Here is a 24,786-nt window from a genome sequence, read left to right on the forward strand (position 1 = left end):
TTTCTTTTTGTGACTAGGTCATGTGTTGCGAATAAGCGCATAAGCATACCTAAGATGTTTTTCAATTTACATAATAATATTTTATACTTATTAATTCTCGTTCATACAGAAGCAACATTTACAGAGTCTGAACGACCATATCGGGTACTGAAAGTGAATCAGATATGGGAAAAAGCGCAAAAGGTAAGGAAGAGATTTTTTTTTAAACTGAGGTTTCTGTAAATCAGTAAATTATAAAATGTGTTGCTTTAATACAGTTTTGCAATAATGATGGTTAACAAATATGAAATGTTAATTATTGTATAGCAGATCGTTGTCGTATTTTATATTTAGGCTTTATCGGTATTTCGAGTTATGATTAGAACCATTTATAACAAGATCTTTGACTTTCGGTTGAATGTAACTAACTATATATTTCTTGCATCAAAACAAGGTAAAAATGACGCTATTTTCAAGTAAAATATACATAGATTGCAAAGTCTTAGCTCAAAAGCCAGACAAATCTTGTTGATTTCTGGTTGAGTGGCCAGCAGTGAAATAAACCGGCCTATGTCACATTGCTTGTTTTACACAACTACCCAAAGTCCAAGCTCTTGTTAAAATCGTTCTGTTCTTGTGTTAGAGGACTGTATTTGACCTCTATATCATTAAGAACAAATCTTTTGTTTGTGAAAAAGATATGAAAACTACTTTACTCAAAACATAAATGAACCAAATATAATAAACCAAACTCAAAGTAGACAAAAATCAAGATTCACAACCCTTAATGAATTTATTAAACAAAATTCAAATACTCAGTAAGTCAAATGGCAAGTTAAAATGTTATCCAGAGTACCTTGAAAAAACCCCAAAATTTTATAAACCTAACAGGGAACCTCCCATAGACTGACAAAATGGGGACTCGGGGGAAGTAGCCAGTGAAACCAGCTGTCTCCCTCCTCATAAAAGGATATACACAACTATATAGAAAAGTAAGAAAACTAAACAAATGTTATTAATTAATGTTATTGGGCTATCAAATAGTATGGGTTTTTTAACTAAGAAAATAAATGACTGGGGGAAAACACTGCTTATGAAAAAATAACAAATACCTGTAGATAAAAATTCCCAATCTACCACTGTGACAATAGTCTGTCTCAACTTACTGTTTCCTCTTTTGCTAGATAATTTAAATTTCATAAACAACTTTGTGTCTAAACCACATAAAAAAGTCCAGGAGGTTTGTTTCTTTTTCTAGTTTGAAGTTCAACTTCATACCACCACTTTATGTAATATCAAACTTGTGTGTCAGTGTGGTGCAAGCAAACCATTTATTTACAGGTAAAAGCCAGTTTGCAATATGTAAAGTAAAATCACACATGTCAGGTGGAATTTAGAGAAGTCTGTTGTTGTGCAACTCACTCTTGAAGGAGTCAATGGAGTTGCAGGCTACCAGAAGATTGTTCCATAGTCAGATTGTGTCTGTGAACAAGAATGTTTGTATATGTCTGACCTGGTGTATGGAATAAGGAACCCCTGGTTATAACACCTTACTGTTACCCTGGGTAGTTTTATGTGGCAGGTTTGAACTGCTACCGGGTCCTTTATTATATGGAACATCATAAATACTCTGACCGCAGATCCTCTCATGTAGGGTCAGCAATTGCAGCTGTTGGTGACACTTCTGGTGCAATGGAGAGAAAAAAAACAATGACAAATCTAGCTGCCCTAAGCTGTAGTATCACCATGATGTGTATGTTGTTGTCTGCATGGGGTTCTTATATAACACTGCATAAATGTATGCAAGTGGTTGTTACAGTAGTACATATAACATTTTGATATGGGTTTGCATTTGCCCCACAAGTTCACAAAATTAATAAAAAGTAATATCTACACATCTAACATGTAAACCCCAACAGAATATGTCTAAAAACAAGCATTAGGATACAAGTCATACCAGGGTTTTGTAACATAACTCCTTGGTCTTCTAAGTCTTTGGAAATGTTTCTCTGAAGAAAGACTCTTTTGTTGTTAGCTTTCTTTATCACCTTGTTTACGTTGGACTTGAAGTTTCAGATTAGTTTATTGTTTATGTTTACACCAAGATATTTTGCTGCTTCCACTTCCCCCAGAATGTGACCATGGGTGGTGCTTTAATGAATGTCTTTTGCTGGTAAAATATGAAGAACTTGGCATTGCTTGGGATGAAATTTCATCAGCCTTCTTGATGCAGGACTGTGTCTTCAGGAGTGTTTAACTTTACACATCCTATAGCTCACAGTCATCAGCAAAAAGTGTAACTGAGAATTCGTTAATAATGTATTTGTGTAGGTTGACTGGTCGATGATCTACAACAGGAGAAGTGTTGGACCAAGGTCACCTCCTGGAGGGAAAATATATAATACTTGTTTCATTGTAAACTTCTATATCACACAAAATGAACTACTGATTTAGAAGGTAATTGTTACATGATTTAAATCTTGACCCCCAGATGTCATGTATATGAGTTATTTTTTCGTATAGCTTTTAATAATCTATAGTTTTAATTTTGCAAATTTACCACATGCAACTGGATATGCAATTGTATCATTGGATCAAAAGGTGGTATTACATGCAGCCACATATTTGAATGGATGATGTCACTAATCGGCAATAAAAACTGTGTTGCATTACATACATTTGACTGTGTAAAGAATATTAATTTTTACATTTTGTCAACATGGTTATAAATCAGTTTTGAATCAACCACAAGTTTGCTATTTGAGTCATTTTGAATGGTGTTCATATAAATACATAGTGTACTGTGGAATCATTTTTAGCTCACCTGAGTTGAAGCTTAAGTGAGCTTTTCTGATCACATTTTGTCTGGCGTTTGTCTGTATTAATTTTACATTTTTGACTTCTCCAGAACCGCAAATGTCAATTTCAACCAAACTTGGCACAAAGCATCATGGGGTAAAGGGTATTAAAGTTTGTTTAAATGAAGGGCCACGCCCTCTTGAAAGGGGAGATAATTAAAAATTATTGAAAATTTGTTGGTATTTAAAAATATTCTTCTCAAAAACCATTTGACCAGAGAAGCTAAAACTTGTGTAGAAGCATCCCCAGGTATGATTAATTCAAGTTTGTTCAAATCATGATCCTAGGGGATAGGATGGGGCCACATTGGGGAGGGGATCCAATTTTTGCATAAGAATATATAGAAATAAATCTTTTAAAATCTTCTCCTCGAAAACTTTTTGACCAGAGAAGCTGAAACTTGTGTGGAAGCATCCTTAGGTAGGATAGATTGCAATTTGCTATAACATCCTGCTTTCTGTTTTCCGAAAATCCACTCCCCCTTACATTACTGTTACATCTGAACAGAAAATGTCTTGATTATTCATTTTTCCTAAGATTTGTTAAGATTTGATTATTGCACTTATAAGGTTGATCATTTGTTTGACTGTTTCAGTTGTCTGTAACCTAAAGCAAGTCGTATATTTTACAAATCATGCATATATTGACCACCTGATCACAGTGAATTTGAAATCTGCCAAATAATTTAGTGTTTGAGACTGCTAGACGCACAGAGAACTTGGACCAGTAACCAATATACATGTATAGCTTGACTATCGCTGTCCTCCGTGCGGTATACATTTTTGGGGAATACTTGTTATAAATACCTACAAAATTCCTCCCGTCTCCGAAGTGAAGAAAATTGACTCCCCCCTACTTTTTGCGGACTCCCCCATGTTAAGGGTTGTATGCGGTGTATAATCATGGGGCCATATGGAGGGGGAGGGTCAAATTTTTACATAGGAATATCTATAGAAAATCTTTAAAAATCTTCTTCATAGAAACCAATCATCAGGTAGAGTACATTGTAGTTTGCTAATATGATCCCCAGAGATAGGGTGGAGCCACAATTGGGGTCCAATGTTTACATAGGAATTTAAAGAATAAAATCTGTAAAAATCTTAGTGTAGATTCAAATTTGTCAAATCTTCAGGAGAAGGGTGGGGCCTAATGGGGGGTCCAATTTTTCAAAGGAAAAAATTTCAAGTTATGCCAAAAAACTCAAATGTTTAACTTATATGCAAGCATTTTGACAAATTGTTAATTCTTTAAAATTGTTTAGACTTTGGCCCCTGGACAGTTCCTTGGCCTCACAAGGGGTTCAAAGTATGATTTATAGGTTTATATCTTATATATAAAAAGTTGTTAAAGTTCTTCTTGAGAACCGCAGTGCTCAATATTTGATATGACTATAAAATTACCTTGTTACAAAAGGGGCATAAGGATAAACATAAGAATATCCAGGGGGAAAAATTGACTTTTTTTACAGAATATCTTCAACTACATCGTCCAGATATTTTGTGTATAACTCCATAAAGCTGATTTTATTATGGCTATTGTTGCTCAGGTGAGCGATATGGCCCATGGGCCTCTTGTTATTTCTGGGGGTCAATGTTCGTGGGTAGCCAAAATTTCATGGTTCATGGGGACATAATTTTATTGGTAGCAAGCTCTATATCCTAAATAAATATTAAACAAATGCTTGTATTGTCCAATGTTCATGGGGATGAAAATCCATGGGCAAGGGTTACTCACGAAAGCCTCAAACATTGGTCCCACACAAACAATGATGATTCCATGGTATATCCCAATTGAAATTCAAGTTGCACATGACAGGGGAAATGTCTTAGTCTGCATTTCTAAGAAATAAGAATACAAATATTCATACCATGAAACAATTAGTAGGATAGCACAGAATAGAATACTGTTACCTGTCGCCATAAATATTTCATAATGTATGACTTGTGTCACCTCACATATGACACATAGTTATTGTATTTGTTGATGTAACGTGTCGAGGGGTCCGTTACTTAGTCATTTCTAGGGTCCGAGGGTTGAATATTAAAATATCAAACAATAATAATTTTCCTCTCTAAAATGATTGGTGATTACAATTGGCCTACAAATATGTAAAGTATGGCCTTCCCTTACTTAGGGTAAAATCACAAATGAATATGGTTGGCTGGGATTGAAACTTTATTGATAACATGAGGTAAACACTATTGATGCCTTATTCAGGCGGTAGTGATTTCCCGCGGCACGCCCTAGCTATATAATCTACTCAAGAGGTAAACCCTCAGCAGAGGCAGTCACTGTGTTAACGCCTTATGCATTTTTGATCATATTTTAATCAATTATGATCAACATCTGATTTCTCACGAAATAGAAATGAAATTCATAAAAATTTAGTGTTAAAAAAATATTGTTTTGAAAAACCCCATATTTCATGCAATTTTTTAAATATTTTAAAAGTAATTTATTGTATGTTGCAGCTTTATTCAGGACCAAAGTTAGCTGATTTATATGCAGAATTAAAAATTCAGGACAAAACAGAACTAGAACTGAAAAAGTTAAAAGCAGAGGATATGGATAAAGACGGAATAAAAGAGGCTGAAGTGAGAAGGAGATTAATGGGTGAGGAGATTTATCATTAAATTAACTAAATTATGATTGGGACTAGATACATATGACATTTCACAGACATGTTTTTTGTTTTTTTATAAATTGCATATATATCCCTGAATTTCAATTTATTTGGAGTAATTTGTTGCAGAATAAATCAAATGTAAGAAACAATCCTGTTTCTAAAAAATCAAGGAAAAGGGCCAATCAAGGGTAGCTGTAGAATGGTATCTCTCCAGTTTAAAATTCATGGGATGTTTGACCTCAACGAATCTGAATATTTTTCTCTGGAAAGCAACAATTCTGTAGCTTTGATTTAATAAGTCTGAAATAAAAATATTGAAAGAGGTTAAAAGGATGTCTGAAAGTGGAGAAAAAAACAACACATCTCCAACTGCTGTTAATTGCAACTACTGTAGCTCGTGATTGCTCATCCAAATATTTTTGGACTGGAGAGCTACAATTCTGCAGGTACTGTAATTCTAACTTGGGACTGCTAACACTTTTTAGCTCACCAAGACAAAGTTGGGGGTAGCTTCGGGTCCTGACCTGGTAAAAGTTTTTGGAGCAGGTCCTGTATATAACTTATTAAGGTCTTCCGTTTCCAACGGAAGACCTTATTGTTTTTCTTAGGTTTCTTTTTCCCTATTATTATTATTTTTTTTTTTTTTCTTACCGATTTTGTGCACGCGATTTCTCGGAAACGGCTCAACCGATTTACGTCAAATTTTCAGTTCTGATAGGTATTGATCTGAACCTTGTTGGAAATTTTTTTTGTTGATGACGTCACTTCCTGTCTCGAGATATCGTGGATTTATCAGTTTTTATAGGGGTATTTTGTACCGAGAACTCCTCTTTTACCATTGAAGATATGATGTTGAACTTTTCAGGGCTGATAGACGAAAGACTGAAAAAGTGTCTAATGGTCATTAATCATCTTTATCTCAAAGAGCGCCGAAGCTCGCCCGAGCTTGAAAATTAAGATAAAAAAGGCCTCATGATTTTTCTTGGTTTTCTTTGAATATCTCTTTTCTTCAAAGCATTTTGTTAAAACATGTAGAATAAAAAAACTTAATTAAATCAAGAGCTTTAATTTCAGATCATGAAAAAGGGGCTGGCCCTTCAAATTAGGGGCTGAGGGGGCTCTAAAGTCTTTTAATGATAACTTTTTACCGTGAAATATTTTGTGATGCGTTATAGAAGCAATTATGTTTATTCTTAGGTTATTAACCTAATCATGGCAATCATTTACTCCTATGTTACGTAATTAGGGATTTTAAGGGGCCAAAAGTCCAAAACTTTGATGCTTAATACCTCAAAATGAAGAAACATTTGGATAAGCAATATTTAACAAAAGACGCTCAAAATATTGAGCTTAACAATCTGAAACCATAATTTCCTTGTTATGCGGTCCCTAAAAGGAGTTACAGGGTCGGCCCCTAAAACGACCCTCTCAAGATATCTCGAGAACGGTACAAAATTTGTAAACACTTTTTGAACAAAATGTGTTTGAATTGACAAGAGCTTTCATTTGAAATCATGAAAAAGGGGCTGGCCCTTCAAATAAGGGGCTGAAGGGGCTCTAAAGTCTTTTAATGATAACCTTTTACCGTGAAATATTTTGTGATGCATTATAGAAGCAATTATGTTCATTCTTAGGTTATTTACCTATACATGGCAATCATTTACACCTATGTTACGTAATTAGGGATTTTAAGGGGCCAAAAGTCCAAAACTTTGATGCTTAATACCTCAAAATGAAGAAACATTTGGATTAGCAATATTGAACAAAAGATGCTCAAATTATTGAGCTTAACAATAATCAACCATAATTTATTTGTTATGCAGTCCTTAAAGGGAGTTACAGGGTCGGCCCTAAAACGACCCTCTCAAGTAATGTCGAGAACGGTACAAAATTTGTAATTACTTTTTGAACAAAAAGTGTTTGAATTGACATGAGCTTTCATTTGAAATCATGAAAAAGGGGCTGGTCCTTCAAATAAGGGGCTGAGGGGGCTCTAAAGTCTTTTGATGATAACTTTTTACTGTGAAAGATTTTGTGATACGTTATAGAAGCAATTATGTTCATTCTAATGTTATTTACCTATACATGCCAATCATTTACTCTTATGTTACATTATTAGGGATTTTAAGGGGCCAGAAGTCTACAACTTTGATGCTCAATATCTCAAAATGGAGGAAAACTTTGGAAAGCAATATTGAACAAAAGATGCTCAAAATATTGAGCTTAACAATGTACAACCATATATTGTTTGTTATCTGGACCATAAAAGGAGTTTTAGGACCGGATATCAAAACGATTTTTCCCAGATATCTCAAAAACGGTAACCAATTTCTAAACACTTATTAGTGGTACACAAAAATACCCTTTGACTAGACTGAATGAAAAAGGAGCTGATCCCTCAAATAAGGGACACCAAAGGGATAGATAGTCTTTCACCCATTACTCATAGATCCCGCCTCATTTTCCGGATCATTCCGTTGGCGAAGATCAAGCGTAAGGTCATTCCATATTCTAAAAATCGGACGGAAGACCTCCTCGTTGCTCGCAACGAGATTGTGTCTAGTTACTTGTCTTGTTGTACCTTCATCAAACTTGCATAGATGGTACATATGATACTTATGCACTTAAAAGGCTTGAATACTGACTTTGAGCCATAGGTTTCAGATTCTGGATGAGGTGAAGGTTTTTTGAGCAGGTTTAAGTTTTTACAGCAGGTGCCCTTTGATGGACATATTCAAAGTTATTACTGGTCCTAACTTCAATGAACTTGCATGGATGGTGCGTCTTATGATACTAATGAACCAGACAGGCTTTAATGCTGAATCTGAGTCAAAGGTTTCGGATGCTGGATGAGGTTTAGGTTTTTTGGAGCTGGTTAAAGTTTTTGGAGCAAGTGCCCTTTGATGACTATAAGTTATGTTACATTGTTTAACAATTGTTTTAAAAAATTAAGTTTTGAATTACTTTTCATTAATTAGATATTTTGGAGAGGTATAATATGAAAAAGATGATTTCTGTGCCTCAGCCCGAAGATATGAGCAATGAACTACCTGAGACATTTGACCATCAGCTGAGAGATAAAAAGCTGCAGAAACTGTGGAAAAAGGCACAGTTTGGTGGATTTTCAGGTAATTCATTTTGGGTGAGATTTCTCAAAATCAATTTAATTCTTCAGGAAAACTGGTCTGAACTATATTAATGTTTCATTTCCTAATTTCAGAGTGGGAATTAGATAAACTGAAAGAGGAATTTCTGCACCATCAAATGAAGGTGGATGAATATAACTCTCTACATGAAGATATTAAAGATGGTAATTCAGAAGCACAGGCGTAGTTTCATACATGTATAAATCATAAACAAGGCCTAAATATCTGAAGAACTCTGTTTATCTAAGTATATACCCAGAGATGTACTGGGATCCACCTCTGGCCATCAAACGTTTGCCTTACTTACCGTAGTTATCTGACCTGTTAATTTGAGGGCCACAATTTCTTTTTGTTTGGATAGTAAATAATTATATGGTACTTAAAATTCCAATCTGATTTTGTTTAGTACACGCTATACATGTTCCTTCCTTAACCATGGGGAAAAAAGCTGCCCATGTCTTTTTAAAAAGAAATTATTTGATAATCTTCACCATTAGATACACTGTAGTAGACAAATTTAAGCTGCTATCATTAGATCAAAGATATGTACATATCCTAGTATTAGTGCTGTTTTGTTATGGTATATATATATATATACATTTATTCAATGTTAAGAATTAATAAATAAATGTATGGTACATGATGTATGCAAGGTTTGTACATTTTTGTCCTTTCATTGACCAGATTATATAGATAACTCAATTGATTTGGATCAGAACAAAGTACGGTACATGGATGAGAAAAAGAAACAAAAAAAGCTGAAGTTGATATATAAAGATCTGAAAACAGACTATGACAAACTGGAGGCCATTGCTTCATCTTCCAGTGTGAAGGACAAAACATTCCAAGATCCACGAGTCTATGAACTCTGGGCCCTCGCACAAAAAGCCAAAATACCAAGAGAGGAATTGGAATCTTTTAAGGTTCAACTTTGTATGTTATTTTAGATAAATGCTGTATGTACAGGAGTTAATGTGAAGAAAATTGCCTGTGTATCTCTTGTTCTTCTAAAATCAGTTGTTTTATAGACTTTGTAAGTTGCTTAATCTATTTGAATTATCAAAAAATTATGTTTAGATTAAAATATGTAAATATTTTTTTTTCAATTAATTTTTTTTTCAAAGAAAGAACTGCAGCACTTTGAGCATAGACTACAGAAGCATGACCATTATCAAGACCAGCTGAGGGTGTCAGAGGAGGCGGTCAGGATCAACTACAAAGATGGAGAGAAGCCGGAGAAACACACTCAACTGGAACAAACAGTGCGAGACTACGGCAGGAAGGTACAGAGCAAATTTTATCAAAACTTGTATATACACTTCTTTGAAGACATTGTTCTATTAGTGATTACAATGTGTTCCATGCTACAATCTGCTGTATTAAAGAGATGAGGCCAAATGTGGTTGTTGTATCATAAATGAAAGTTATGCTGTAATCAGGTCTATGAATTTACATGTTTACAGGTGGAGAAATATCACAATGACTTGAAGTACAGGATCAGCAAAGCCGTCCAACAGCACACAGAGCTGTGATTATTGTAACCTAAGGCGAGCAGTAGCTGACATCACTGGAGAACAGAACAGGAAAAGTTCATGAGAGTAAAGAGACGCATGTGGTTGAAATTAAGTGGTTACAGAAAAAGAAAGCAGCAAACTTAAACAAAACAATGCCATAATACTCTTCAAAATGTGCCTTGTGTAGCATAATACTAAGTAAAACTAGAAACATAATGAAATGAAAGATCATGGGTGCAATAGATGTCTATTTTGGGGGTAAATATTAAGTCAGACACAATTTGAAAGTTCCTCCTTTGAAATGATTTCATGTTTAGGGATATACATCAAGTTTGAGAAATAATCAAACCATAGCAAAGATGGGATCATGTGTTGATTGCATTCGATTGTTAGTGTGCATATCCAAACATCAACAAAATGATGGATTCTAAAACCTGTAAAGGGCTTCATAGGTTGTGAGTTTTTGTCACTCTCATTCCTTTTTTTTTAATTGACAAAAAAGTAATTATGAGGGAAATTAAAAAACTATTTCCTTGACTAATAAACAGTATTTATATAAAACAAACTTATGTGTTTGCATGTGCAATCCAATTTTGTGAAATATTGTATTTTTAATACATTTATATCTTGTAAATGTAAATAAATTTACCTATATCAGTGAACTAAATATAAGTAAGCCACAATCTATTGTTTTAAATCAATTTATTCATATAGAAGAAGGTCTGACGATTTTTCTTTATGGTTAGGTTAAAAATTTGATTTGATAGTAATGATACTAGTAAAATGATAAAAGGAGCACTGAACTCCGATATATAAAGAATTGAGTATTGGAGTATGTATGACTTGTTTGATGATGACAAGTAAAAAATCAAACATGACCTTCTTTTGCCATTTGAGTTGCAATGATTCATCATGATAATCTACAAATTAAACAAAAACTTCAGATGGACAGAAGATGAGGTTCTTAAATTGCAATATACAACCTATGGTGTTTTTCATTGAGGCCACTTCCAACTTCGCCTTTAGGGCGAGGATTCGAGAGTGCGAAGGAAAAGGAGCAAAAGTGCGAACACGCGATGGCTAAGCACGAAGGTAAAAGTGTGAAGGTGAAGGAGCAATACTACTATCCTTCCTTTGCCTTTCACACTACTACCTTCGTATTGCTTTCTCTCTGTCTGTTGATTACAGATAATTTGATGGAGGTATCGAAGTCGCCATAGTCTCGGATTTTATTGGTATGCATGCAGTAGACAGTGTGACGGCCATCGTGCTTACTAAAAGTTCATCAATATTTTACTGGGTTATCTGACATACCGGCATCTTTTTACCATTGCTATCTAAGCTTATTTATCTTGTACTCCATATAAAATGTAATGCCTGTCAGTGTGTGTGCCCTTCCAGACTTTCAGACCCTTGCCAGTCTGCTTACCTTAATTCAATAAGGTTTACACACAGTTACAATTAAAATTCATTACACAATAAGGTGTTTGGATTGTTAAATTGTTAAAAATATTTTCTCTAAAGCTTGTCTTCTTCTACAGACGCATTTTTTTAAAGCTAAAATTCTCTTTAAATGTTAAAGAGTTGCACACATCAAAAGGCGAAGTTGCAAAGGTGAGAGTGCAAAGGCAAAGGAGTAATAGTAGTATCGCTTCTTCACCTTCGTATCTTTACACTTCCCCATCCCATCTTTGCAATTTCGTTCCTTCGCCTTTGCAATTTTGCACTGTCGTCTTTGCACCCTGGCATCTTGCCCTAAAGTCGAAGGTGCTAGTGGCCCAACAGAACACCATGACAACCTAATAATTCTGTGAACTATAGAAAGTACTATATTGGCATCCAAAATTCAAAATCATCATTAAAAGTATTACAAGTTCAACAATAGCAATGATTTAGTGTGCAAAGCTTTCTACAGTACATATGTACTATGCAATTGCTCACGCTCTACTTATGGGAACAAGAGACTGATTCTGTACAGTATCTACTTAGAAATCTATGTTTGCGTAATGAATCCTAGAAATAAGTGATGAATAATGCTAGTTTCCATGAGAGATGAACGATACTGAACTTGTAGAGTTTTATTACAATATGCCCTAATGTGTATGTGGACTAGGAGTTTCTCTCTTGTCACATGGCTTTAGAGCCATCACCATTGACCTCTGCTACAACTTTCCCTTGTAGAGGTGATGCTTCCTCTTCTTTGCCATCTATTTTATCCTGGAAATCCATCTCTATTTCTCCACAAGACTTCATCTACACAAAAGTCAAAAAGTTGAAAGTTAGATATTGTGCAGTAATTAAAAGAATTGCTTGGGGTTCGTAGATATAACAATGTTAGTGTACTGGTATGTTCAGGGGTTAAAATACAACATTTTTAACTAACTCTATGATCTTGTACTCGAACCTTATCGTACTGTACTCCAAATCTAAGAGGTTTTCTGATCTTCTCCGGTAGAAATGGACAGAACACATCAAATATCGGACAGAACAGTTTGGGATCCATTTCACTAGGCTTCTCAAATCCTGTAACAGACCACCAATTTCATTCATTATTTTTCAAATCCAGTTAAGAAAAAGAAACCGTTTTTTCGACTTTTCTCAAAGTTGCATGATCATCCCCTTATTTGCAAAAAAATATATGCGTACGTTCATAACCCGCTTTATTGCACGTAGAAGCATTGACATAAGGTTTACCTGTGATAGCACTGACCGCCATTCCCACCCCGATCACTACAATCATGGCCGTGGCACTGTACCATAGGTAAGACAGTGAGTAGAAGCGGTCCATTATGTTACTGAAACAACACAGTACGATACCATATCAACAAAACTCAGAAAACAGTGTCTTTGTAGTGTCAGTTCTTGGCTAGAAAAGAAACGTCGCCTTGATATTGTACCAAACATTGCAAAGCCAATACAATATTCCACATGATTAAAGACTTGCAATAGGAATGCTTTAAAAATGTATTCACAATATATTATACGCCATGTTTCATAATGGAAATATTTAGAATTCAGTACTTTAACTGCATCAATTCAATGAAACATCGCGTATTTAAAACATCCTTGGGAGAGGGCGGTGTAAGTTTTTGAACTATTGCTCAATCCCAGTTGTAATTTTGTTCAATAAAAATATGTTCAAATCGAAACATTGTAAAATTGAACAACCTCAGTGAAGCATTTAAGCAAGAAAAACATCCGCGGTGAACGTGGCGTTATGAACTGCACTCACGCTCTGCTTGTATTTACTGAAAAACCTGATTTAACAACCATCGATCGCATTTGATATTTTTTTTGGCAACTGCATTCATCTATGGCATTCTGAAGGCAACTGGTGGTTGTGAGCCGAGAGAGCAAGGATACAATAGGTACATGCACATTGGCGGTTACACCTACTAAGAGTCCTCTTTCGTCATTTCAGCAGCAGCTGTGATGGTGGAGTTAATCAGGGTAGAGCTCTGGTTGAGGCTGTTGGTGTAGAAGGAGGTAAGGTGCGGGGGAGGAGATTTGTCCGAGATATTCCAGTTACAGCCCTCCACAGAGATGGGAGAAAACGTGGCTACCTTAGGTTTGTGTATCTGGTAACCGACACTGATCCATAACATCAGGGTCAGACTCGTCAACATACCGGCTACGGCACCCTGTTGCAAAACAAAGGCAAAGTGCATGGGAGGCCGGGACATGGTGCAGTATTAAAATGGTTGAAACAAAGCTAAGGAGCGTGAAGAATTCGTAATATAAATGTTTATGTTGATGGAAGTCTTTCTTAGAGTAATCAAATCGTTAACCATAATGACCTCGTGCATGTACATACTGACTTCTAGCTCAACATCCCGGTCAGAGCGTATAAAAAACCCAGAATCTTTATACAAATACACCCTTACCTTTTCATTAGCCCATGGAAACATCATTCCAAGTGTAAAAACACCCAACAAGGGACCGCCAATCACGCCGAAAAGCGCCAGCGCCGCCTACAACAATATGAACGGCGTGTCATTGAGATTACAGGTACTCAATCTTCTCATGTATTTTGTCACTGAAGGCATTCGAACCTTACCTGCAGCACTCCTCCTAAGAGTGAGGCCACGTAGGTTAGTCCAAGGCAGATAAAGCCAAAGATTAAAGCTGCAAAAAAGCAATGTTTGAAAGATGCAAAACATTAGCAATGTTTCAAAGCAGCAAAATTAAGCAATGTTTAAGCCTCTTCAGCGGATATTGAGTTGGACTGAAACCCAGGTGATCTTTGAATTTTTAACCAAAATCTGTGTACAAAGAATAAGGTTTGTGAAGCAACAAGTTTAAAAGACATTGCTCATTCAGTATTTGGAATATAATACTGCAGACCATACTTAATTGAATAGATTGACATAAATATTAACAGAAAAATATTTTGTTGGTCCTTGCAGACTGTGTTGCAGAAATTAAAAACTACAAAATCTGCTGAAGTGTAGTAATGTTCACATATTGAATTGAACTGTGTACTTAGTATTCTGTTAAGCGTTTTGAGCGGAACTGGGCTATCGCTAAATCATGATCATCGTCAAATGTCAAACATATTATGTAGATAATTAGGTACGTTCAGGAATGCTCAAAATCAAATGTATACTAACCGTTTTAAAATTATTTTTTCCCCAATACATTTATATTACTTGCTAAATATAATGCATTTAATATTTTTTTTTCGGCAATGCTTGTTACCTTCGCACTTGCATGAACCACTTATAGAAAGCATTACAATTTTGTTAAATGACACGAATCTAATGTAGTATTCTCACATCAAGGTATTGAACAGTTTTATAGTTCTATGGTTGCTCAAAAAATGGGAATTGTAGGCGTGGTCTTATCAACGCATCGTCTTTTCTTTTTTCCAAAACAACAGTTCTTAATTTATTGACTTCGTAGAGAGAAAAAATTAGTATGCCCTCTTCACCAAATACAATGATGTTGACGGCATATGCCACCTTTGAGTTATATACTAATGCTAGTAAACCTAACAAAAATATGTAACCAAATTACTGTGTAGCGCTATTTTTAGTTACGTGCAACATGGACATGGAAAAATATCTGCCGTTTGGTTACCAATGATCTTTGATGCGTTCGTAGCAATGGTTTCTGAAGTTATCCGCCCAACACAGAACACCCTGAGCACATCTTGTAACAGGACAGCGGCGATGGAGTTTAGTCCGGAAGAGAGAGTACTGCAAAGAAACCATATACACAATAGTTCATCAGGTCATTCAGTTACAGTTCTGTCAGAGGTGAGCCGATTCAAGACTTCAAGTAGTTTAGTTTAATATATTACCCGTATTTCTAACAAAGACAATCACAAAGAAAGACACAAAAAGAAACCAAACCCAAAAAACAAATATTTAAAGAAAAACCAAACAAACAAGCAAACAAAATTTAATAAGTTATCTATTCTTTTTACAGTGAAAATGTAAAAATATAAAACTTAAATATGTTCTTGCAATCAATCTACAATTCAGCTTGTAGAAACTTATGATTTTGTTTTGTTTATAGAATTGCGCCCTAAATGGTTATCCTGTAGTTACCTGAGAGCACCTGAAAAGAGACAGGACACAAAAAGTCCAGGAATTCCGGGAATGTGTCCCAGGACGTCCAACACAAAAAGCGGGAGTAACTACGGAAACGAAAGGTAGACAATTATATACTTCCCATTTTGGTTCATAAAGCCATAACTATTAATTGATAACACTTATGACTGTAGAAAAAAATGTTGACTAGTAAGCTGTGGTTTTCATAAGAAAGTAATACTTAGTATCAAAAAATATATTCCAACAAAGTGGAATCATTACGACCAAAAACACCAATATCTGATTGCGAGTCAAACCAAATACATGTACTCTTTTTTTTATGTGTCGACACAGACGGGAAATTTGCACGATCAAGCTGTGTATTTAGTGATATAAAGACGTTTAGGTATTTCGGTACACGCATGCTGTGTCATCTTATCGGGCTTCCATGGTTCACACTGGTATATCCAGTGCTTACACGCTATTTCCCAAAATTACAGTTCAGGGGGAAAATGAAAAATTTTGTCCCATGAATTTCATATCTTTTTTTAATACAAAATGAAAATTGCTCAATACTGCCGTAAATGACATATTATTATAATAAAACCGATTTGGTTTGACTTTACCGATCGCGTCGCGTTCAACTCTTTCAGCTACGTCATACATAAACAATACCCGCACCTTAACCAAAATTTTTCCGTACTCGGAAGGCGGATCAAGAACTGTATTTTTTATGTATGTAAACAAACCATTGTTCATGTATGGAGCTGGTGATCGGCGGTTCAGAGACAGGTAAAATAAAGAAATCTGCAGTAAATGGTTTGTGGATATTTTAGTATATATATATTACACCGAAAGTGATAGGGCAACAGAAGAGAAACGAATCGGACACTTGTCTAATGAAGACGCACATGTACAAACCCCCTTGCACTCTCCACTTCCGTCTCGTTCTTTCACACCATCGTTCAATTCTTTTATTGACTGTCGATTGCCGATCGAAAGGTGTAGAAATCGAGGAATTCATATCTATCACTTCGACTGGCAAGTTAGTATGTAATACATGTGCATATTACACATTTACGGTATTTACATGAATTGAACGCTTAGCACATGCAACTTCTAATTATTATATTTTTTATAACGCCGTACTCTGGACCGTAGCTTGAGTTGAGGCTTGGTTTAACGCCCGTTTACAGAGACAGAGAGAGAGAGAGAGAGAAAGTGTTGCACAGAATTTAAACATAGGGGATAGTCGATTTTGAATGAATAATATTGGGGGGAAATGAACTGTTCTGAGAAATCCTTCAGCTCTGGCATTGCATAAGCATGTACTGATAACTCCGCCTAACTCAACCAATCATAAAGTTTTCACAACGGCGGCGTGTATAATTTATGCATGACGTAGCTGACAGAAATGATCGTGACGCTATAGGAAAAGTCAAACCAAATCGGTTTTGATAATATTGTAGATAGTATTATCTTATGATGATGCATAGCTTTAACTCATTTTTCAAGTAAATGTACTTGGGAAATTATAGCATGGAAAGTACTATAAAAAGTTAGTGTTGGCACCTTGAAACACGTGACTTGCCTGGTCAGAAGCTGTAATAAGCCCGTATGTTTTAGGATCACACGTCTCGTAGAAGGCGTATATTACTGTACCTATCATAGCACACAGGTACAAGATGATGCACAGCCCCGGCCAGTTCAACCAGTAAGCCCTAAAAGATGAACTACTCTAATTATCTGTGATTATTTGTTAAGTAGAGAGATATTCATGTCTCTGGTTAAAGTGTCAATACTTACAACTGAGCTCTCCGTAAGGTGGAGCACGTGATCGCGCGCTGAATCTGTGATTGGTTTGCACCGTACACACTGAGCCAAGTGAAACACCCTCCCACCACACAGGTCCAGAAACTGTGGCGGATGGCCGGGTCTGGGTCAAAACTGTAACGATGACAGGAATCAAGTTAATTGCAAAGCTATTGGTGTGCAAGGGGGGGGGGGTATTAGTGTACCGGGGGTATTAGTGTACCGGGGGAGGTTATTAGTGTACGGGGGGGTTATTAGTGTACCGGGGAGGGTATTAGTGTACCGGGGGTTATTACTGTACCTGGGGGGTTATTAGTGTACCGGGGGGTTATTAGTGTACCGGGGGGGGGCGGTATTTGTGTACCGAGAGGGTGATCTGTTGTTTGAACGTTATTTAGCATTTAGTGGGCTTATTGCTATTTTTTAAAAAGAAAATTATTTATATCTAGCTATTGTTGATTTATTGTCAAACTACCCAGCTATGACAAACAAAAACTATAAGATTTATGATATAAGAAGAGCATTAACATCCATCAATGAAGAATATTGATATCCAGTTTTAAAGGCATTTTTAACTTGCACAGCTGTTTCAAGCTACATGTACAGAATGTACAATGCCCATCCAGTGCAAAGGTCTATAACATGTAAATTAAATAATTTTCTATAATCCAGCAAAAAAAATTGTATAAGAGGACAATGTACTGGAAATGATGTTGTTTAAAATTCCAATCATTGAAGTAATACACAGTAAATGGCCGGGCGAAGAGCTGAGACCGGAACAAATGTCAAGATTTCAAACAATTACAATAATAAATTGAGGGACGAACGTGGTGCTGTTTCACTATGTAAAGCTTTCTCTCCTATAGAATTTCTAAAGGTTTTTTTTTATTATGTTTATTCAAACGTTATAACTATTATAAACGTTATCGTTTCCTTCCCTAACTTTTCGTAAAATTAAGTGTTGGACAAGAAATTATTTTTCACTTAAGGAGACTGGGCGGCCAACAAATTACCCTTCAGGATCTTTCTTAGACTTTTAAACATGATTTTGTTAAGCTATAAACTAGGCAAAAAATACATTTTTTAAAAATTTGATTTTTCTCCTGTATATCTTTATAGAGGGATCTTTTTTAAAGGAGAACCATACAGTCTGAAAGTGCAAACAATAAGTCAGTAAAGACATTCAGAAGGACAAATAGTGATTACTAGTATATCTTACTCTACAAAGTTGATTCGGCCGGTGGCGACAGAACGCTCCCACGCTTTACTGAATCCGCCCACTTCTATACTGCCCTGGATAAGGACCGCGAGGAGCCCGGCCAACATCATGCCCACCTGGAAAGTGTCCGTCCATAGCACTGCCTTCATACCACCCTGACGGAGAAAAGTGCCGGGAAAAATACTCGTTAATTCTTATACTTTATATCTAAAAATAGTTTCGTAAGTTTTTTTTCAATTTTTTCGGGCTGCCAACTGATTATCAAAACACCATAGACGTGCATATTCTGCATACAGCACCATACAGCATGCTCCTCAGATTGTTAAAAGATGTGTTGATGGATCGGTATCTAACACTGTGTTAGTAATATTGTAAACACAGAGGTGAACATCACTACTATTTATCGTTTTTAAACATTTGATGATTTTCAAAGAAAGTCTTTGGTACGATTTTAACTTCATGGAAAGACGTGCTACAAGTCTGACTGAATATTACACTGTGTAGGGTTATTTTCGCCCCGTGTTTTGTTTGTTTGGTTGTTGTTTTTTTTTTTCTTTTTTACACTTGCAAACTGGTTCACTTCGTCTTTAATTTATGTGGTACACGTAACAGTGAAAGATACTCTGTAACATTGTTTAGAATTTGCCAAGTTAATATTCGCCCGCTGAAGAGTGGGAATGAGGCGAAAATAAAAGGGGGCGAATATTTCCCTGTTTACAGTAATTTTAAGTAAATCGAAAGGGTTTTTTTCACTCTTCCTGCTCACAATGCAGAGTAAAACTTGAATTTGTTAACCTCGTCGTGATTTGTCAGTTTAATTTTTTTGTCGCGGAATGGAATCTAGAATAAAAATGTCTTTTAATTTTATATCTTGCACAATCCAATGAACCTAGAATTATTTGGACGAGTCAATTATGATACTCTATATATGAACGGACAACATTCCGTGGATATATATATATAATTTATATATACTTACAATCGTTGTGTAAAATATGCATACTAGGCCGACCGCCCATATAGAGCCCCACAGAGTAAACCCGGTCACTGAAAAGAAAAAAATCTATGTCAAACACAACTTGTATCAAACACAACTTGTAAATAGACACACTTCTGAGAAATTCGTTTGTATTTACATATGATTTTCGCTAATCGCCTTAAATTTTTTTAATGAGGACCACAAACACATACCAGCATTGAGCGCCAAAGAGGGAGCGTAGAGAACAATGGACATGTACAGCGTCTAGGGATTAAAATGATCACAACGAATTACACATAGCTTCTGGAATATATAATATGCGTTGGATTATTTAATATATATGTATGATATTTAATTACAATAACATTCAATAAGCATCAATTCTACATGTTTAAATACATTTCATTTTTACGAGTAACGAATAGGTCAGCTAAGTTCATGTGTATAAAGCATTCATATTGGATCGTTCACAAAGCAAAACCAAACTGAGCCGAACATGCACGTAGTATTCTTTTTGAAATGGGGGACGTTATCCGAAGTCCTCCACCCCCGGTGCTACGTGCCTGCGCATTTTTAAAGGTATAAAAATAACCATAGGAATTGAATTTTATTTGCATCTTTTAAGCTTTATTTTTTTTTCTTCTACATATATACACTTTAAACGTACGTTGTATTGAAAATGCTATGGAATTTTTTTCAATATATTATTACCAATATAGAGCCTTAATGAACAAGCCTAATTGTGTGATCACTGTATACATCATTCAAAATAAGCATTGTCATAAAAAAACATTACACGATACGGTAACAACCAAAAAAGCATGTAAAAAGTAACTAAGTCAATGTATATCTATAGTGAATCTATCAGCCAAGAATCTTTCGTTCCCTCTTCAAATCACCAACTTTATAAAAACTTTCGAAACACATGTGCAGTATAAACCTTGATTAATCCGGCTGAGGTTAGTTCCGTATGCCAACAAGTTGAATGGCATCTTAACCTTCAAATTCCAAGTAGTCATTTACTTTTGTCGTGAATATTAAGTTTTCATATATATATATATGTACCTATCAGGCACGTAGCATCGTTTTTGAAAGCGGGGGGGCCAGACCCATCCAAAAAATCTTGACAAGCAAAAAAAAGGAAATTAAAAGTTTCCAAAAATCTTCAAAATCCTAATCCGTGGGGGGGGGGGGGGGGGGGGGGGGGGGGGGGGAGTAAACTATACTTCCAAAAAAAAAATTTCCTACCTACCAAATTTTTTTTCCCTCCAAATCATGAAATTCCTAATCCGGGGGGGGGGGGGGGTAACTTCAATTTGACTCCTCATTTCGTTATTTTCATTTCAGTTTTTTACATACTTCCAAAAAAGTGGGGGGGCCAACTCCATTATAAATCATTTTTTTATATGTAAATTTAAAAAAATTTGTTGCTGCGGGAAAAAGTGGGGGGGCCAACTCCATTATAAATCATTTTTTTATATGTAAATTTAAAAAAATTTGTTGCTGCGGGAAAAAGTGGGGGGGGCCAGGCCCCCCCTGGCCCCCCCCCCTGATGCTACGTGCCTGCCTATTATATGTTACGTGCCCCGTGAAAATCAAGCCTTTATTGATGCAATACACTCCGTTCTAAGATAGGCATCCTCTACTGCCTGTGCACAAATTATAAATACCTGAATTTATCTATTGTTGACCATTGTCTCAAAATATTTCCTCTTTGTTTTTGTTGGGTTTCTTCAACATGATTCATGTTGTTGTTTGTTTTAATAAATTCTTTTTGGCTCTTTTTCTAACAAAAATTCTGTGAAATTTAACATTTACCGTATTTTAAAAGCATCAAATAATTGCAAACGAGGACAAAAGCTTTACAAAAGTTAAATCAAGTCTTGTGATTTTTATTTAAGTTAACTATGTTGAAAGAGAATTGATATAAATTATAGTTGTCTTAATATTAAGATATCTGCCGAAAAGTCTGTTTAAGGTTCGCCGATCCTCAGCCTCAAAGTATTCTTTTCATCATTAAAATGATGATTGTCCTTCAAACTTTATAGATGAAATGAAAAAAAAGACATTTATTGATTGTATCCGTGCATCCATTACAAAGTTATTGAAAATTTGATACGATGGGTATTGTAGAATAAATATACAAGTTGAGATCATTGAAAATCTTTAAAAAAGAAATGTACTGGTGCATCGGTGGCTCGCACTCCCTTACATTGTACTTATAGGTAGTCGATCTCCGTGGAACCACAAAACCAAATATTTCATTGCATAATGTATTGAAATATTAACACTAGATGATTAATTCAATTTGTCAATATAAAACGCAGATTTAAAATATTTTCTTTTAAATAAAAAAAAATCCAGATTAATTAGAGTTATCGAACATGACTGAGGATCGGATAACGTTGAATCGATCTCAAAAAAGACGGGTTAAACGGATTTTTTTTATGAAGGAATGTTTAATTTGCGATGTAAATAATTTTGCCGGATTGGACAACATGCCGTAAAGCGCAGCATCCGGAACAGACAGTTGAACAGCATTTTAGTGTATTTACTTATTGTGGAGCTGCACATCAATATGACCGTCTTCCTGTTGTCGTTGTAGGAGTGATAACGATGTTAAGTACACAATTATGGGATTGTGTGAAATTAAAAGTTGTTTTTTGTTTTACGTTTTTTCAGTTGGAGTTTTTATGTTTTTATTTATGGTACAGAAATATAAAATAGGTTGTTATACAACATGTTATATCCCCAATACGTCGCACCAGTAGTCCTATGTATGTATGGACAACTAATTAACGAGGAATATTTTGAAAGAAAATGTTAATTACATGAACTCATTAACACGACCTCATAAAATATTTTAAGGGTTCAAAGGTTGAACATATACTGTAACTGTTTCGACAGGTTTATTATAGAAAGTCTTTTTACTATCAATAAGCTAAATGACCTGATTTATCAGTTGATGATTGACTGATTGATCGATTGATTGGCAGCCTCGTGTTTACGCTGACTACGCCCCGACATTTATGCGATGATCAGGGTTTTATGCCGTGAAGCGTTCTTCGTTGCTGTCGTAATCAAAACAACATCTCAGTATTTAAATAGACCCACCCTGTCTTTATCCTGCCTTTGCTCTCATATTTACTCAATCAACTCGGTCGGGAGGTACAATAGCCATAAAACGCCGTGACACAATTTTCAAATAAAAATAAAAATTGAAAGACTCTAAAAACCGACGAATAAAAACCTTCCCATCCACGTAGAGAGTGTTTACCAGGACACAGCTAATTCCTCATTCTATGGAAAAAAATGAGAGCCCAGCAGCTGTAGCTAAATAATTTAGCTCAAGGGAAGGCTGTGGGTTTAGAATCTAGGTCAGCGTGTAACATAAACGAGAGGAACAGCTGTACTGTTTGGTTCTCCTGGGTTTTGCCAGTTGGACAGTTGATGTTTAATTTTACTTACCATTTGAACTACGTAAATGATGGCTCCAATGGTTCGGGAAGTTTTTCCGAATCGAAGCTCTAGGTACTGAAAAAGTAATCAAAGTACCAAAAGTCTCTTCTCAATTTATGAATTCAAAGTTCATGACTTTTTTTTAAAACATGTGTATTTTGTTTTCTACATCAAATAACGATTAATGTGGAAAAATCGATGACAGGTTTTATCTAATACATTACAGTGTAGAAGGGAACATTTTGTCAAAGGATGAAATATTTTGTTTGCCTAGCATAAAGCATGTACCTCGTATGAGCTTGTCACGCGGAGCCGGTAGAATACTGGCATGTAAACGTGGGCCGCACCAAGGATAACGAAGAAATAGCCCAGGCCTATCCACCAATATATCGTCGTGTAATTGTACATCTCCGCAGGGGTCCCAAGTAGAGTAATGGCGGACATAAAGCTGGCCAGGAGGGACAGGGCCACGGGAATAGGGTTCATGTCCCCTCCGGCCAGCAGAAAGTCCTTGGTGTTGGACTTCTTCCTATCCTTGATGGCGTAGAATAATCCGATTCCCGCGGAACATATCAGTAATCCTGCAAACAGAATGTAATCCAGGACCTGGAATTCATTTTTCTGTCCAGTCTGAAAACTATACTGTCGGTCTCCCGCCATAATTCACCTTGTTCACTGAGAATCTGTGTCAGCCGCGCGACACTATACTATGTTTATTAATGACTACTGCACTACACTAGAAACACTTTAGACACACGGCATTCGAGTGAACTGGCGTGCTGAATTCTTAACAAACAAACCCCCGTCCGACGACCTTGGTTGAATGTGTTGAAGTGCACCATCCAAAGAGAGCGGTTACTTAAATATATTTTTGATCGAAATTCTTCGTTTATAAAAACACGATTAAATTAATCCAAAAACACCTTTTATCTAAACTTATCAGCAAAGTCTGAACGACTCATCTTATCTGGTTAAACAAACCTGAGAATCAATTCAAGGGCTCTCAGAACTCTACATATACATGTAGCTACTTTAAGTTGTAGCAGAATAAACAAGTGAGTAGAATAGTAGTAAGTATAGATATTTAGTTACATTCCTTTAAAAGTTGATGATAAGCATGCCGTAAAAAATGCTATATTTTCCGATCCTGTGGATATACATGGCATAAAGAATAGATTTTAATTGTTGTATTTGATTAATTGCATATTGTTAGTGGTCGTATACATTTTGTATTAAATATGGTATTTGGGCCCATTTTTACTCAGTGACCAGGGTCAAATGTAGATGCATGTCGTAGAGTACATCTATGTTTTGGGAGTTCAGAACAAGGAAGTTATTCTGCTTTATCAAAAGGCACTTCAGCTCTTAAGGATGACGGGTGATTATTGAGAACCATTGTAATGACTTATACAGTGAAACAGTCGGCAGGGATCGGACCAGTATCTATCATCCAATGCATAAGACATTGCTTATAATGGGATGGTCATAAGTACATGTCGAGTGTAGCGTGGGTTTTTTTAATTGTGGTTTTTTATTTCATTGTTATTTCTTTTATTATTTGTGGAGAAGGTGTTATGGTTGTTGAAATGTGCAAATTCTAATGTAAACCAAATTACATACATGTTTATAATGATATTATACCAGTTTTAATATTTGGAA

The 24,786-nt window shown here is 35.7% G+C and overlaps 2 protein-coding genes across 2 annotated transcripts; one reads left to right on the top strand and one right to left on the bottom strand.

Annotated features, from left to right (window-relative positions):
- Positions 1–11,163, top strand: LOC105323316 (alpha-2-macroglobulin receptor-associated protein). Its single transcript, XM_011422433.4, has 7 exons — positions 1–183; positions 5,310–5,451; positions 8,443–8,592; positions 8,685–8,774; positions 9,295–9,533; positions 9,735–9,893; positions 10,074–11,163. Exons 1-7 carry the CDS (start codon positions 55–57, stop codon positions 10,140–10,142), a joined length of 978 nt encoding a protein of 325 aa, XP_011420735.3. The 5' UTR covers positions 1–54; the 3' UTR covers positions 10,143–11,163.
- On the bottom strand, positions 10,810–24,087 carry LOC105323315 (sodium-coupled monocarboxylate transporter 2). Its single transcript, XM_011422432.4, has 15 exons — positions 23,416–24,087; positions 23,137–23,202; positions 19,881–19,932; positions 19,669–19,736; positions 18,690–18,844; positions 17,465–17,605; positions 17,250–17,379; positions 15,677–15,765; positions 15,204–15,322; positions 14,182–14,249; positions 14,009–14,095; positions 13,521–13,765; positions 12,819–12,919; positions 12,529–12,647; positions 10,810–12,377 (listed from the first exon to the last, which is right to left on the bottom strand). Exons 1-15 carry the CDS (start codon positions 23,785–23,787, stop codon positions 12,252–12,254), a joined length of 1,938 nt encoding a protein of 645 aa, XP_011420734.3. The 5' UTR covers positions 23,788–24,087; the 3' UTR covers positions 10,810–12,251.
- Positions 24,088–24,786: the final 699 nt, after the last annotated feature.

This window comes from Magallana gigas, chromosome 7 (assembly GCF_963853765.1).
Source record: "Magallana gigas chromosome 7, xbMagGiga1.1, whole genome shotgun sequence".
In the NCBI taxonomy this organism is placed as follows: Eukaryota; Metazoa; Mollusca; class Bivalvia; order Ostreida; family Ostreidae; genus Magallana; species Magallana gigas.